Source organism: Danio rerio, chromosome 2 (assembly GCF_052040795.2).
Source record: "Danio rerio strain M-AB ecotype USA chromosome 2, GRCz13ab, whole genome shotgun sequence".
Lineage (NCBI taxonomy): Eukaryota > Metazoa > Chordata > Actinopteri > Cypriniformes > Danionidae > Danio > Danio rerio.
The window spans coordinates 62,357,608-62,374,360 of record NC_141022.1 but is presented as its reverse complement, the minus strand read 5'-3'; the positions used below and the strand labels follow the sequence as shown (position 1 = coordinate 62,374,360).

General features: G+C 41.4%; 2 protein-coding genes across 3 annotated transcripts in view; both read left to right on the top strand.

The window, feature by feature from the left end:
* The window catches only part of lingo3b (leucine rich repeat and Ig domain containing 3b), a 644,601-nt gene that overhangs the window by 62,155 nt on the left and 565,693 nt on the right, over positions 1 to 16,753 (top strand). The gene's annotated exons all lie outside the window — the stretch shown is intronic.
* Positions 7,601 to 15,279, top strand: LOC147846596 (GTPase IMAP family member 7-like). The gene is made up of 2 exons (XM_087241723.1): positions 7,601 to 7,673; positions 10,472 to 15,279. Exons 1-2 carry the CDS (start codon positions 7,661 to 7,663, stop codon positions 11,809 to 11,811), a joined length of 1,353 nt encoding a protein of 450 aa, XP_087097849.1. The 5' UTR covers positions 7,601 to 7,660; the 3' UTR covers positions 11,812 to 15,279.

Here is a 16,753-nt window from a genome sequence, read left to right as displayed (position 1 = left end):
ACTGCGCGCTCATGAGATCAAAACACACAAAGATGCAATCACATATATGTGAAGTATGCCAAGTTTATACATTTGAATTAATAACTGCATATTGGGTATGTTTGAATGCATGAACAGCGCGTGTGTGTGTGTGTGTGTGTGTGTGTGTGTGTGTGTGTGCGTGCGTGCGTGCGTGCGTGCGTGTGTGTGTGTGCGCAAATGCACATGTAGGTAGTGCTACTGGGTGTGTGTAAATATATGTATGTAAGTATATATTTGTTGTTTATTTTCCTCCCTTTGTTTATACATTTGGTTTATTTGTATTTGTTTATATATATATATATATATATATATATATATATATATATATATATATATATATATATATATATATATATATATATGTAGGGAATATGTAATATCTCTTCCTTTCCTCCGGGGGGAGCTGTGTGTTGTGTTAGGGAGATGGGCTGCAGTTTGGCCTCAGTTGTGTTTCCCTGTGGGAAAGGTAAGGAGCATTGATTGAGCTCTACACATAATCTGTTTAATTTCGTCAATAATATTTGCCATCCATGTTATTTTATGAGATATGTTATAGTTTAGGCATTATTTAATGTGTAGATATCCTTATTTTTGATAGATTGACTTATATTTCTGATATTTCTGATATTTTAGTTGTTTCCATGCGGCATAGCATATTTTATGTTGTTTTAGGTTTGATAATACATGTTATTTGGTTGGTTCTTTATATCCTGAATATATTTAACATTTATAATTGCCTGTCATTTGTTCTAGTTTATCTTTTCAGTGTTTAAGTTAGTTTGTGAACAGCTAGCTTACTAGTTATGTAGCTGCAGCATTTACATCATTTATTTTTGATCATTTGTACACTTTGTAATTATTTTGTGATGTACTGAGTTGTGTTTCCCTGTGGGAAAGATGTTGCAGTGTCATTTCTGCTGTACAAGTGACAAAATGAAGAGAGGAGTCCATTAAAGGGAAAGCTGCTCTGTTTGGCTCAACCACAGTCTTGGTGTCCTTCCTGTTCATCCTATCACACATACACAACGCAGAGACATTTTGGGGAAGCACACCAACGAAGAGGGTTACATATATATATAATTTATTTATTTATTTTTTTACCGGATATTGATGTTGTTTTTAACCAATTAACACTTGTTTATTTGTGAAGCGCTTTAAGTTGCATGTGTGTGTAAGAGTGCTGTACAAATGTACAATTATTATTATTATTATTATTATCAATTCCATTTACTCCGTAAAACCTGAATAAAGTCATCGATAATAAAAAAACTATTATTTTGTGTCGTCCTCACTGTAAGTGGATGTGTTCTCTTAATAACTGAACGTCTCAAAGTTTACATTTGCATGTTAAAGCCCTGTTTCATGTCAATTTACCATTAACACATTATTACATATTCGTAAAAACGAATATATATCTTAAATGAACATAAAAATTCATTCATTCATTTTCTTGTCAGCTTAGTCCCTTTATTAATCGGGGGTCGCCACAGTGGAATGAACCGCCAACTTATCCAGTATCTGTTTTACGCAGTGGATGCCCTTCCAGCCGCAACCCATCTCTGGGAAACACCCATACACACTCATTACCACACATACACTATTAACAATTTAGCTTACCCAGTTCCCATATAGCGCATGTGTTTGGACTGTGGGGGAAACCGGAGCACCCGGAGGAAACCCACACCATCACTGGGAGGCGATTGTGCTACCCACTGCGCCAACATGTATCATGATTATAGAGATCTTTGAGCACTGTTGAAGACATCCAGTTCACTAGTTTTATGATCACTGTGATATCTTTACACATTCAAATGGAAAAAAGTCAAATTGTAAATAGTTTTTTATTAAGAACTTCATTTTCTGACACATTTCAGGCCTCTTCTGAATGCTTCATAAGTGCAGTGTAGTAGAAAAAATAAGAAATAAAGGTGATTGTCCAAAACAAATACTAAAAAATAAATTTAAGAGTCAGTATTTCGATCTGTTCCCAATATTCACGAAACAGTGATGTTTTACCTATTTTATCACTGATTCACACCTAATAATGATAACTCATTAAAATATTTCAATCACTGCAGCTCAGAATACGTTTTATCTGTAATACTGAGCACGTATGAGCATTATTTCACCCATATTTTGACTTCTTTTGTACTGTTTTCTGGTTATATCGATATCGATATGGCTTAATCTCTTTATTAATCTGGGGTCACAACATCAGAGTGAACCGCCAACTTATCCAGCATATTTTACGCAGAGGATGCCCTTCCAGCTGCAACCCAGTACTGGGAAACATCCATTCACACACACTCATACACTATGTTTAATTTAGTTAATCAATTCCCCTATAGCGCATGTGTTTGGACTGTGAGGGAAACCGGAGCACACGGAGGAAACCCACGCCAACACGGGGAGAACATGCAAACTCCACACAGAAACACCAACTGACCCAGTTGAACCAGCAACCTTCTTGCGGTGAGGCGATTGTGCTACCCACTGCGCCACCATGCTGCCCTAATACAATATTTGATGTAGTAAAATAAAACAACCTCTTAATGTGTCATGGACAAGGATGTACAAACTGTGTGTGTGTCTTCAGCCACGTCTCAGATCTGGCACTGTTAATACTTGTTTATTTTTGGCTTTTCGTTGTGTACTTTCCAGAGGCAGGGCTTTAGGGGGAATATTCTCATGGAAGATTTTAGAAACAACTAGAAGGGTTAAAAATGAGTCTAAATGAGCTGTCAGTGGTGTAGATGTCATCTTGCTTTTCATTTTCAATTCACCTTTATTTGCACAGCGCTTTTGCAATGTGGATTGTGTCAAAGCAGCTTCACATCGAAGATCATAGTGAATTGAAACAGTGTAGTTCAGTTTTCAGTGTTTAAGGCTGCTTTCACACCTGTGAATGGATTCAGTTGTTCTGAAACAGAGATTATAATTGTTACATTGTTGCTCTTTGCTCTTGGAGCGGTTCGCTTTCACACTGCAAAGTTTCTAATCGGACCAGAAGAGCTAAAACAAGTCACATGTGTGAGTAAACTCTCCTCACATTGGTCAGAGTGTCAGGGTTTATTTTGCAGCGTCCCGCTCAGCTGTCAGGAGAGGTGGTGGCTTGGTGGTGTTTGACAGGGTGCGTGCGACGTGTCTGAGGAGAGATGCGGTGGGGAGGGGTGAGAAGGGTGCGCGACAATGCCTATTTGAGGACCGGGAGGGAGACGCGAGATTACCGGGAGATCATCACTCGTTTGCGGGCATCCGGAGACTCGTGAAACTTCCCGCCCTACTCATAACTCTCTCTTCATATAGCCGTAAGCCTATTACATATCCATAAAACACTGTGATATAACCGCGCTCGGATCGGATCGCTTTCTCACTGCAATCGAATCGTTCCAGGGTTCAATTCAATTGAGCTGAGACCACCTCACTCAAGCGATCTCGAAGCGATTACTTTGGCGCGGAACAGAGCGCGATTGCCCTGTTCACATATGCCAAACGAACCGCGCTAACTGGGCAAACGAGACACGTTCCGAAACAAAAGTGTAGGTGTGAAAGCACCCTAAGTTCAGTCCAGTTCAGCTCAGTTCAGTGTGGTTTAATAATCACTACTAAGAGTCCAAACACTGAAAAGCCATTGATGCACAGCTCTAAAGATCCCGAACCAAGCAAGCCAGTGGCGACAGCGACGAGGACGAAACTTCACCAATTGGCAAAAATTCATTCATTCTATGATTTTCTTGTCGGCTTAGTCCCTTTATTTATCCAGGGTCACCACAGTGAAATGAACCGCCAACTTATCCAGCAATTTCTTACGCAGCGGATGCCCTTCCAGCTGCAACTCATCTCTGGGAATCATCCACACATACATTCACACACACATTCATACACTACGGACAATTTAGCCTACCCAATTCACCTGTACCGCATGTCTTTGGACTGTGGGGAAAACCGGAGCACCCGGAGGAAACCCACGCGAATGCAGGGAGAACATGCAAACTCCACACAGAAACGCCAACTGAGCCGAGGATCAAACCAGCGACCTTCTTGCTGTGAGGCGACAGCACTACCTACTGCGCCACTGCCTCGCAATTGGCAAAAATGAAGTATTAAAAAACCTGGAGAGAAACCAGGCTCAAGGCTCCTAAACACCGGGAAGCTTTACGTTTGCGTTTATCGTCAGTTAAATCATCGACGTTTTTTCATATTCAAACCCAATCGATTTTCACTGACGTCAAGCAGAAGAGTATGCAAAATCACTCCTTGACTTTAGATGGCGCTACACAACTTTAAGCTTCTGACACCCGCTTATAACACATCTTCTTCAATGTGCGCTCGCATTGACAGTTTTGCGCTTGACCACCTCCAAGTAACTTCAGCAACTCCGTGCACGTGAACAAAATTGCCAATCTGATTGGTGGAGAAGAAAAAAGTGTGCATGATGCGTTTTTTTTGCGTCTGACATGTGCACGATCACATTAACGCCCTTTATATAGTCACAAGGCTTTAAACGTCAACAGAAAATGTGTGCACGGGCCTTCAGTTGGGCATGATTATTTCTCCACTGGCCAAACGTCTTGTGCAGAGCTGCAGTCTAGGTGCCGGAGGCTGAAGAACGCTGGACATCTGCTAAGACTCATCTGTCCCTGGAGCATCACAGCAGTCTCACAGGAGTCTCATGCTCTCCACTCCTCCATGACCACCACAGCAGCTCCTCAGGATACGGCCTGGTCCAGGATTATGGAAACATTACAATCATCTCATCACTGGTCTTGGATTGAATCAGTGGCTTCAGGATGAGTATCCCTAGATGGAAATGGAGAATAAAGAGAATAATTAGCGTAGCTGCTGTTCATAGTGTATATAAACAAGATGTGTGGAGCACATTCATGTATCATTTGGCTAAGTGATGCATTGAGTGTGTGCTTTACTAAACAGATAGGTGTTTAATCTAGTGTTGAACTGTGAGAGTGTGTCTGAGCCTCGGACATTATCAGGAGGGAGGCTATTTCAGAGTTTGGGAGCCATAAATGAGAAGGCTCGACCTCCTTTAGTGGACTTTGCTGTTACAGGTACTACCAGAAGCCCTGAGTTTTGAGATCTTAAAAGGGTCACGAAACACCAAAACACATGTGTTGAGCTGTTGACAGTGGTATATGTGTCCCACACTGCTAAAAACACTATTAGGACACCTATATTTCACTTAAAAGTGTAAATTGGTTGTTTTTGCGTTATTTCAAGCAAATCCGTACTTCCGGTTTGAAACAAATTTTTGAAGCTGCGTCACGATCATGACATAATAGCGTGTATTCCAGCATGCAGACTGGACGTCTGTGCCAGAGTGTGTCTTATTACGTCTTACAGTGTGATGCATTAATGCATGAGTAAGGCTTGGTTCAAACCAATCAGCGCGCTCTATTGTGCAACTTCATTAATATTCATTACTGTCACAGTGTTTAGACGACAGAGACGCCACATTGTGTTGGCAAAACAAGCGTGAAGTGTTGCTTTTATAGTTTGCTGCAGTGAAGTTTTGTTTTCATTTTCTCTCTGTGAGAGCGCAGCTGGAGTCACGTGTGGATTCACAGTGTACGCGACGCTCGACAACAATAACTTACGTGTCTAAGGAGGATTATTGTTTACCTGAGAGCTGTTCTCATCTGCAAACGCTGAGATCCGGATTCGCTTGTAGTCTCCTCTTAATAAAGACGCGGCTCTAGTTGCTGGTGATTGTCCTGTCTCTACAGATTTGGTAAGTGAGCGACCAGTGCTTTTTGTTTATTCAGTTCGTATTTTATTCGTATCAAACAAACTATTGCACCGAGTGTAAACATGTTAGCACTAACAGTTACAACCAAACTATAACCTCGTGTTGGATTTTGTGACCGGAAAAACACACGCGGCTTTCTGACACTACCTGCCGTGTGCATCTAAGTTTCCGGGAAATGCTGAGTTTTTTTTTCTCTCATTGCATGAAAAATACACGCTTAAAGCAGTTCCTCGAATCAAATATCACGTTTGTCGTGAGGGGCATGAATGAATTCCCTGAATGAAAGAGTCAAACTGCAGTTAAAGTCCACCATTTAATAATTTGGCAAATAATTTGACTACAGATGTCCATGTAAACACAGTCACATTGTCCGCTGTGGTTGTGTATTTTGATTCTGAAATTCAGCTCGCCCAAATAGACACTCCCACACCAAGCCTCTTTTCTTCCTCCGACACTCCCCCTAAACAGAGCTGGACACGCCCACTTTTCTGACTTTTTCCAAAGTAGAGGTGTGAAAACACCCTGCTGAAACAAGGGGGCTTCATGGCCCTTTAAAGAGCGAGTTGGATTATAGCGAGACAGAAGGTTGGTCAGATAATAGGAGCTCGATTATTTAAAGCTTTATAGGTAAGAAGCAATATTTTAAATTCAATAGGAAACTGAACAGGCAGCCAGTGTAAGGAGGAGAACATTGGGGTGATATGATCATATTTTCCAGACCTGATTTTGACATAAGATTATTTCTCTTCCCCCATTGGCAGATTATTTGTTTGTTTTAAGGAGAAACTTTCTTCATTTTGACTCATTATTACTGAAAACCAGGCTATATGTTTTTGCTTGTCTATAAAATCCAGCTTGATTTAAGAATTTCCAGCTTTTTGATTTAAGAAATTTGGATAGAAACAAGACACAAACTCTATGTAGCAAAGCATTTTTGCAGTGTTTATTCACCTTTCAGCTACTGCAAACACAAAAACCACATGCTGGAGGTCAAATATGAGCATCATGATGGAGAAAACGTGAATAAGATGATATTAAAATATGATGGTTATTAGTGGCCAATTTCAAAAACTGCTGATCTGGGATTTCCAAACACAACTCCAAAGTTTGCAGAGGACAAAAAAATGTCTTCATCCAGAACTCATAGGAGAAAGATTGACTGAAAGACAGCATTAACTCAAATAACCTGCAGATCTGAACACAAAACAAGCAGAAGAATGTGTTGTGTGATAGCATGCTAAACAATACATTAATCCATATGTGATGTACAATGTTTAAAAACAAAATGATATCCAACATAAGCATATTAGCATGGGTTAGTGGCTAAGTGGTTAGCACTGTGTCCTCACAGCAGTAAGGTCGCTGGTTCGAGTCCCGCTTGGGTCAGTTGGCGTTTCTATGTGGAGTTTGCATGTTCTCCCCGTGTTGGCGTGGGTTTCCTCCGGGTGCTCTGGTTTCCCTCACAGTCCAAACACATGCGCTATATGTGTGTGTGAATGAGTGTGTAAAGGTGTTTCCCAGTACTGGTTTTCAGCTGGAAGGGCATCCACTGCGCAAAACATATGCTGGAATAGTCGGCGATTCATTCAGTCTTGCGTGATATAAAATTATGCCCAGCCAATAGTCCACTAGGCTGTAATTGTTGTTATAATTCTAAGCATTCCTAACTGGAGCGTCATTCTTCAGGCTTGTGGCCAGTTTCGTTTCTGTCAAAGTCAAGAAGTCCCGCCCTTCACAAACTAAGGGGCTGAAACAGAGGCATCACACACACACACACTCGCGCTCTCTCTCTCTCTCACACACACACACACACACACACTCACACAGAGAGACCAAGAGAGAAAGCGGTTTAACACAGTTCTGAGACTGCAAAACATGTCTAACCAAGGTACTGTAACTATTTGTGTTTTAACTATTTAACCAGTAGCCTGTAACATGTTTAAAGAGATGCTGTTCATATTCGTCTTGCTTATTCTCATAATCCAACATTTGTTTGTTTCTTTTAATGAAAAAAAGTTTGGAACTAATGTAATAATATTAATATAGAGCATGGTTTTGTGGTTGTTTGCCATTTATCGTCGTGATTTTTATATGCTTGAATGGAATCCATAAATACAAGTCTAATGTAAGAAACTTGTGGAAACCGACATGAGAAAATGATAATAAATACTGATTAATGTACTAATGCTGTAGTGTTTTTGAACTATGCTTACTGTATATTGTTTTTATGATTACAGAATGTCCACTTCTTAATGAATGCTCCAGCATACTGTAGTACAGCACTAACTATAGTAAACTGAATATATGTTAGTTTTGGCTAAGATGTGGTGTATTGTAGTGTAATATACCCTATATAGTAGAAAACTACAGTATTGGGTCATCTGTAACTCTAAAATGACTGTGGTTCAAAAAACACTAAAGCAGTTACTATAAATAACTACAGGGAAAATAATACACCATACATCTAGCCCTAACAGATAAACTTCAATCTAAATATTGTCAAACTAAATATTGTTATGAATTGACAATGGAGGTGTAGATTTATTATTAAAAACATGGTCAAAATCCTCATATAGTAAAGAATTGTGAATCCCAAAACTGTTTAAAACATACAAACCAACCCAGCAGGAATAAAGTCAGAAAGGTCACTAAACAAGACTTGGCAATAACAGTAAATGTCTGAGGTGCTTATGTGTGTGACTAATTTGCTAATAGTCCCTCCCCAAAGGACTGATAATCCCACCCTAAAGGACTGATAGTCCTGCCCAAATGAACTGATAGCCCCACCCTAAAGGACTAATAGCCCCATTTTAGAGAACTGATAGCCCCGCCCTAAAGGACTAATAGCCCCATTTTAGAGAACTGATAGCCCCGCCCTAAAGGACTAATAGTCCCATCTTAGAGAACTGATAGCCCCGCCCTAAAGGACTTATAGTCCCAACTTAGAGAACTGATAGCCCCGCCCTAAAGGACTTATAGTCCCAACTTAAAGAACTGATAGCCCCGCCCTAAAGGACTAATAGTCCCATCTTAGAGAACTGATAGCCCCGCCCTAAAGGACTAATAGTCCCATCTTAGAGAACTGATAGCCCCGCCCTAAAGGACTTATAGTCCCAACTTAAAGAACTGATAGCCCCGCCCTAAAGGACTAATAGTCCCATTTTTGAGAACTGATAGCCCCGCCCTAAAGGACTTATAGTCCCAACTTAAAGAACTGATAGCCCCGCCCTAAAGGACTAATAGTCCCATCTTAAAGAACAGATAGCCCCACCCTAAAGGACTAATAGTCCCATTTTAGAGAACTGATACCCCCGCCCTAAAGGACTAATAGCCCCATTTTAGAGAACTGATAGCCCCGCCCTAAAGGACTAATAGTCCCATCTTAAAGAACTGATAGCCCCGCCCTAAAGGACTAATAGCCCCATTTTAGAGAACTGATAGCCCCGCCCTAAAGGACTAATAGCCCCATTTTAGAGAACTGATAGCCCCGCCCTAAAGGACTAATAGTCCCATCTTAAAGAACTGATAGCCCCGCCCTAAAGGACTTATAGTCCCAACTTAAAGAACTGATAGCCCCGCCCTAAAGGACTTATAGTCCCAACTTAAAGAACTGATAGCCCCGCCCTAAAGGACTAATAGCCCTATCTTAAAGAACTGATAGCCCCGCCCTAAAGGACTAATAGCCCCATCTTAAAGAACTGATAGCCCCGCCCTAAAGGACTAATAGCCCTATCTTAAAGAACTGATAGCCCCGCCCTAAAGGACTAATAGCCCCATTTTAGAGAACTGATAGCCCCGCCCTAAAGGACTAATAGTCCCATCTTAAAGAACTGATTGCCCCGCCCTAAAGGACTAATAGTCCCATCTTAAAGAACTGATAGCCCCGCCCTAAAGGACTAATAGTCCCATCTTAAAGAACTGATAGCCCCGCCCTAAAGGACTAATAATCCCATTTTAGAGAACTGATAGCCCCGCCCTAAAGGACTAATAGTCCCAATTTAAAGAACTGATAGCCCCGCCCTAAAGGACTAATAGTCCCATCTTAAAGAACTGATAGCCCCGCCCTAAAGGACTAATAGTCCCATCTTAAAGAACTGATAGCCCCGCCCTAAAGGACTAATAATCCCATTTTAGAGAACTGATAGCCCCGCCCTAAAGGACTAATAGTCCCAACTTAAAGAACTGATAGCCCCGCCCTAAAGGACTAATAGTCCCAACTTAAAGAACTGATAGCCCCGCCCTAAAGGACTAATAGTCCCAACTTAAAGAACTGATAGCCCCGCCCTAAAGGACTAATAGTCCCAACTTAAAGAACTGATAGCCCCGCCCTAAAGGACTAATAATCCCATTTTAGAGAACTGATAGCCCCGCCCTAAAGGACTAATAGTCCCAACTTAAAGAACTGATAGCCCCGCCCTAAAGGACTAATAGCTGCGTCCTGAAGTATTAATAGTCCTGCTCTACATGACTAATAATTCCACCATGAAGGATTATTTTTACAAAGTAATGAAGTGCACAGATACATCATTTATAACAAGCACTATTATATAAAAACAGCACATTTTGAATGCATTTTGAGTTTAAATTTGCATCTGATGTGTAATATTATTATATGATTGAGTTCAACCTGTAATGTGATAAATTATTATTCATGTAACAATTTCCTTTTTTCATGTTTTCCCTCAGGGGCACGATTCCCATCGTCTCGAAGCCAGCTGTCCAGCAGAAGCTCCAATTACAGAAACAAACCCAGTCAGACCATTCCTTTACCCTTTCACACCTCAAATCCTCCGGTGAGCAATGATCTGCGTCTGGTTCTGCTGGGAAAAACCGGCGCAGGGAAAAGCGCAACCGGGAACACAATCCTGGGAGAGAAACGCTTCAATGATGATCTGAGCATGAGTTCAGTCACTAAAGAGTGTCAGAGAGAAAACACAAGCACTGAAGGACGAAACCTGCTGCTGGTGGACACACCGGGGTTCTTCGACACCGATTTAACTGAAGAACAGGTTCAACATGAAGTGATCAGCTGCCTATCTTTGAGTTCTCCTGGTCCTCATGCGTTTCTTCTGGTTATACCGATAGACAGATACACAGAAGAGCAGCAGCGAACCGTACAGAAGATCCTGGAGATGTTTAATGAAGACATCAGCCGATACACCATCCTCATATTCACACACACTGACAGACTTAATGGAGGATCCATTCAAGAGTTCATAATGAAGCAAAAGCAGAAGATACAGGAGCTCGTGGAGAAATTCGGAAGCCGTTTCGTGGCCTTCAACAACAAAAACCTTGAAAACCGAGAACAAGTGACACGACTCCTTCAGAAAGTGGATGAACTGATGATCCAGAATGAAAACCGCCACTTCAGCAGTGAGGTTACACAGATAATGCAGCAGGCTCAGAGGATTATAGAGGAGAGAGTGCAGAAAATGAAGGAGGAGGTGAGGAGAATGGCTGATAATCGCTGGGCTGCATTCACTGCATCACTAAATAAAGAAAAACAAGAAATGGACAGAGAAAAGAAATGTAGACAAGACAAGATCAAGCAGATTGAGGCGGATATAAAGAAGGAAGAACAGAAAATACAGCAGCTCAGGGTGAATCTGTGGAATGAGCAGCAGAACATGAGAGGATTTCAGGAGAGAGAAAGAATTGAGGAGGAGGAGAGAGATAGAAGACAAGAAGAAGAAAAGAGGAATATTGAGATCTGGGTCCAGGAGAAGGAGCAGAAGAGGCTGGGGGGAGAAGAAGAGCAGCAGGACAATTCAGAGAAATACAGGAAGATTCTGGTGATGCTCTCTCTGTTTTTGATGGGTGTTGGAGCTGGATATGCTCCTGCACTCTTGGCATTTCTGTTTCCTGCAGCTCCGGTGGCTGAAGCCGGATTGGCGGCCCAGATTTTGGCCGACTTGTTGGGTTCAGGAGCTTTTGTAAATGCAGGTTTTGTTTTAAAAGTCACTGCAGCCGCCATGGCTGGTGCTGCTAGAGTGGCATCGATGACCCAATGCACCATCCAATGATCCAGTCACATGTGAAAACCATGCAGAGTCCTCATTTAAAAATCACAATTATGCTCCTTTAGTTCTTTTTTTAAACATTGCGTGCTGTTGGGTTGTTTTTATCCACTTTGGGCTGGTTTTGGGTCTTTATTTGGCCACAGAGTTGTCTGTGTTTCAGCAAATGGGATGATTTCTGCTGACTAATCTTATTTTAAGTAAACATAGTAAGTGTATTTACACACACACACACACACACACACACACACACACACACACACACACACTATAATCTGCTGTTTTACTTCACTATACATATAAACAGGAACTCCATACAAATCAACAGGAAAAATGACCAATGTTACCTCTTCTCATCAGGGAAAACCAGCTCAAATCAAGAATGCATGATTATATAATCATTACAATCATTAAATGTGATAATAATGAAAGTCAATGGGGCAAAAACAGCATCAACATAACCAAAGGGTAGTCAATTTGAACAATACACAAGGGTTAATCTCTAAAGTTGTATTATTACACAATTTTTCAATCCAGTATCATTGAAACTACGTGCCTCAGCCGACATTTACATACATTATACAAAACATAAATACGTTGCTCCTGGTACATTTTGTTACAGGTTTCAAATGACAAATCCACTAGAGGGCGCTGTCTATATTTCCAAAAATCTGAAATGCGATGTTTGGGTTTTGTTTTGTATTTATCTGATGATAAATCCACTAGAGGGCTCTGTCTGAATCTAAAATACTTCACTTCTGTACATTTTGCCGCACGTTTCAGATGGCAAATCCACTAGAGGGCGATGTCTACATTTTTGCGAATCTAAAATATGTTAATTGGCGTAAGTTTTGTTACTTTAGGTATGTTTTGTTGTTCAATTCAGACGCACATCCTTCTTGTACATGAGAAGACGGAGCTTGTCTTACATATCAGCTAGCGAACCGCTGAGCTAAACCCTTCGCTTAACCCAACCAATAGTGTTTTCACAAGCAGACATAAAATAATATTGCATCTTGGTTACATAATTTTACGTTGATTTTATATTGCATTTACCTGTTCTGTGGTAGAGTGACCATACAAAGTGAGCTACGAGAAAACTGACCACACCTGAAAAGTTGTTCATATGAAGATAGATAGGTGACGCAAACATATTTATAGACAGCATTAAGTCGTTTTGTGGTGTTTTTGTGTGTGTGTGTTTGTGTGCGCGCGCAAAGCATTAAAAATAATCCTTTATTCATAGATAATACGTCCCTGTAAATATCATTAATGTGAAAAGGAACAAAATTGTCTGTCGTCATACAGCCCCCTAGTGTTTATTTTACCAGAAACCTCAATTAACGTGTGTTAAAGTACATTTTTGCAGTTTTTACTAAAGCGTGTATTTCCAATGAGCATGTGTTACAAGTGTTTTCTTCTGATAATTGTATAGTTCACCCAAATTTACAATTCTTTCATGCTTTATTTGTTCTAAACATGCTTGAATTTCTTTCTTCTGTGATCATGTTCTTCAGTTTTTGTGCACCTACAAATATTCTCACATCCATTTTTGCTGATTATTTATACATATAATATTAATGAATTACATAAATCTAAATAAAATCAACCAGAATGTGCGTTTGTGTAGCACGAGGTATAGCTATAGTCTGTTACATAATTAATATTTTTACATTTTAAAACGTACCTTCAATTTGGCCTATCAATATTAAGCTAGTAGTTTTGTCTATTGCGTTTGTAAATCTGTTATTCCTCTTGATTTGTATGACTTCTTATGTGTAGCACTTTGGTCAGTCTTGTGGCTGTTTTTAAATGTGCTTTATAAACAAATGAACTTAAAGAGCCCATATTATGGGTTTTTGAAAATTCCCCTCCATGTAGTGTGTAACACAGCTCTAAATGAAATGAAGTATCCAGCTAAGGCTTAAATCTGTTAGTGTACAGTGTTTAAAACGGTTGATTCATCTATAAAAGAGTCGACTCATAGTGCTTCAAACGAGTCGCCTTGATACCGATTCATTAGGTGTTTCGCCATGACGTACGAACGAAACCAAGTTATTCACGTGCACGCGCAAACCCGGGAGATTTGAAACCTGAGGCCTCGCCCTCTGACGCAGAAACCCAGACACACACACACACACACCCACAAACACACGCACACAAACATGCCGGTCGATTGAAGTCACACTGCAGATGGACATTATCGATTCTCTACCCAGAGATGAAACCTCAGCATTATAACCAAGCAGTTGGAAACTACTGGAAACTACATGCTACAAAGAATACTTCATCTGCGTTTGTTAAAGGAAGGATCAGTAAAGAGTAACTTACTGCTGGACGTCAGGATGGATTTTTCTTCCTCCATTTCTCAAATGTAAGTATGTGCGATTAAAGTTGCCTCGTTGACTCTAGCTTGCAAATGTATTTAGTTGTGATTTGTTACTTGTAACCGCGTGTACTGTATCAGGTTAACTGGCTATATTCTCTTATCGCGTGCAAAGTCACATTAAAAACGCGACGCGTGCTGTTTGTTTACGGAGCTCCGTGGTAGAGGTCAGCATTCCCGCGGCTGTCCCCCTGCCAGATTTCTGCGGCGCGGGAATAAATTTCCGAATCAATCGCGGGAGCGGTCGGTAACAGGTTTAATTTGGGACGGGAGCGGGCTGTCTAGCAATATCGTGGATATTGCTATGCGAATGAGACAGAGCTTTGCCTGCCTGTGTGTCTGCTTGGCGCTTGTGTGTATGTGTTAGTGCGCGCGTATGAGAGAGAGAGAGCTCTGTCTGGCTGTCTCTGGACTGTTTTGCTGGGTGATTTTCGGTTATGTTCTCCCCCGCTCTTTAGCGGGATCGGGCACGGCGGGCAGAAAACGGGGCGGTTCGGGCACCGGGACAAGAAATTCTAAATATAAGCGGGAGCGGTCGGGTTCAGGCTAAAACCTGGCGGGTGCGGGCGGAAGCGGGAGCGTTGTCGTCCAGAGGTGTGTGTGTGTTTGTGTGTGTGTGTGGCAGCTAAAATCCACGCCTACACTATGGAGCGTGTATGAACTGTGATTACTGTTATATTGCTGATTAGCTATTGGGCATTTCATTCTCTGACTGAAGGCAGTCGACCAATCGTGACAGACTGTCATCGGTCCAATCAGCGCAGATTAGCTTCGCGCTAAGGAGGGGTTTGGGAACAAATGAATCACTGGACGATTCATACAGGAGTCGCTGGGATAATTAGGTAAAAATAAATGCAGATTATAAGATCATGAAAGTGTTTTTTGACCTTGCATGCATATTAAACTTTTGTTGGAGACCCTTACAACCAAGATATGACCCTATTTCATGTATAATATGGGCTCTTTAATTAATTAAGGCTATAATCTCAAACTTGTTTTCCAAGGCCTTGTTTTTTAATGCTTCCCAAAATTGACTGGATAAGGCTTGTTTTGACCCCTTAACAGTGGAATCCCTGCTAAAAAATCCAGCTTAAACCAGCCTAGGCTGGTTTTAGCTGGTCGACCAGGCTGGTTTTAGAGGGGTTTTGGCCACTTCCAGGCTGTTTCCAGCCATTTCCAGCCTGGTCTAACCTGGTCAGGCTGGAAAATGACCAGCCAAATCCAGCTAAAACCAGCTTGACCAGCCTGGTTTAAGCTGGATATAGCTGGTTTTGGCTGGACTTCCAGCTTGGCTAGGCTGGTCAAGCTGGTTTTAGCTGGTCATCTCCCAGCCTGACCAGCTAAGACCAGGCTGGAAATGGCTGGAAACCAGCCTGGAAGTGGCCAAAACCCCTCTAAAACCAGCCTGGTCGCAGCTAAAACCAGCCAACCACCTTAGGCTGGTTTAAGCTGGATTTTTCAGCAGAGATGTGCTTTAAAAATATCAATAAACGTTTTCAAAGACATGTTTCAGTGTAGCGTGTTTGTTTTCCAGGTGCCTCTTTTTTAATACTTCCACTAATGAACTACTTAAGCTTTGATTTTGACCCTTGACGAGTAGAGCCCTGCTGAAAAATCCAGCTTAAACCAGCCTAGGCTGGTTGGCTGGTTTTAGCTGGTCGACCAGGCTGGTATTAGAGGGGTTTTGGCCATTTCCAGGCTGGTTTCCAGCCATTTCCAGCCTGGTCTTAGCTGGTCAGGCTGGGAGATGACCAGCTAAAACCAGCTTGACCAGCCTAGCCAGGCTGGGAGCCCAGCCAAAACCAGCTATGTCCAGCTTAAACCAGGCTGGTTAAGCTGGTTTTAGCTGGATTTAGCTGGTCATTTTCCAGCCTGACCAGCTAAGACCAGGCTGGAAATGGCTGGAAACCAGCCTGGAAATGGCCAAAACCCCTCTAAAACCAGCCTGGTTAACCAGCCAACCAGCCTAGGCTGGTTTAATTTGGATTTTTCAGCAGGGCGAAGTGCTTTATATGTAACAATAAACTTCTTTAAAGATGTGTTAACAGGCAGTTTTAGCTGTGTATTTGAGGCTAGGCAGGTGTGTATTTAGGTAAGTTTTCCTTTAAATTGTGTATTTAAGACTTATCCAATCAGAATTAAAACAAAATGTAATAAAAATGTCCAGATATCTTTGTAACCATGCAGTTTGTTTTGTGTTTAGGCTAACTTGCTAAATGCTAAGTTTTATCTTTGTGTTGTAAATGAATGTAAAGTGAGCACAGAGGGTTAAAATAACTTCAGACTGAGTATTTTTTGACACAATGGCAGTTGTGCAAAATCTGGAGATGATTACCAGAATATAATAAGAGATCGTCAGGAAATGTTTATTAGCAAAGTGTCCTTGCAGTAGCGCATTTCCTCCGCGGCTGTCGCTGTGCCGACAAAAGCTGAAGATACAAGAGCTCGTGGAGAGATTCGGAAGCCACAAAAACCCTGAAAACCGAGAACAAGTGACACGACTCCTTCAGAAAGTGGATGAACTGATGATCCAGAATGAAAACCGTCACTTCAGCAGTGAGG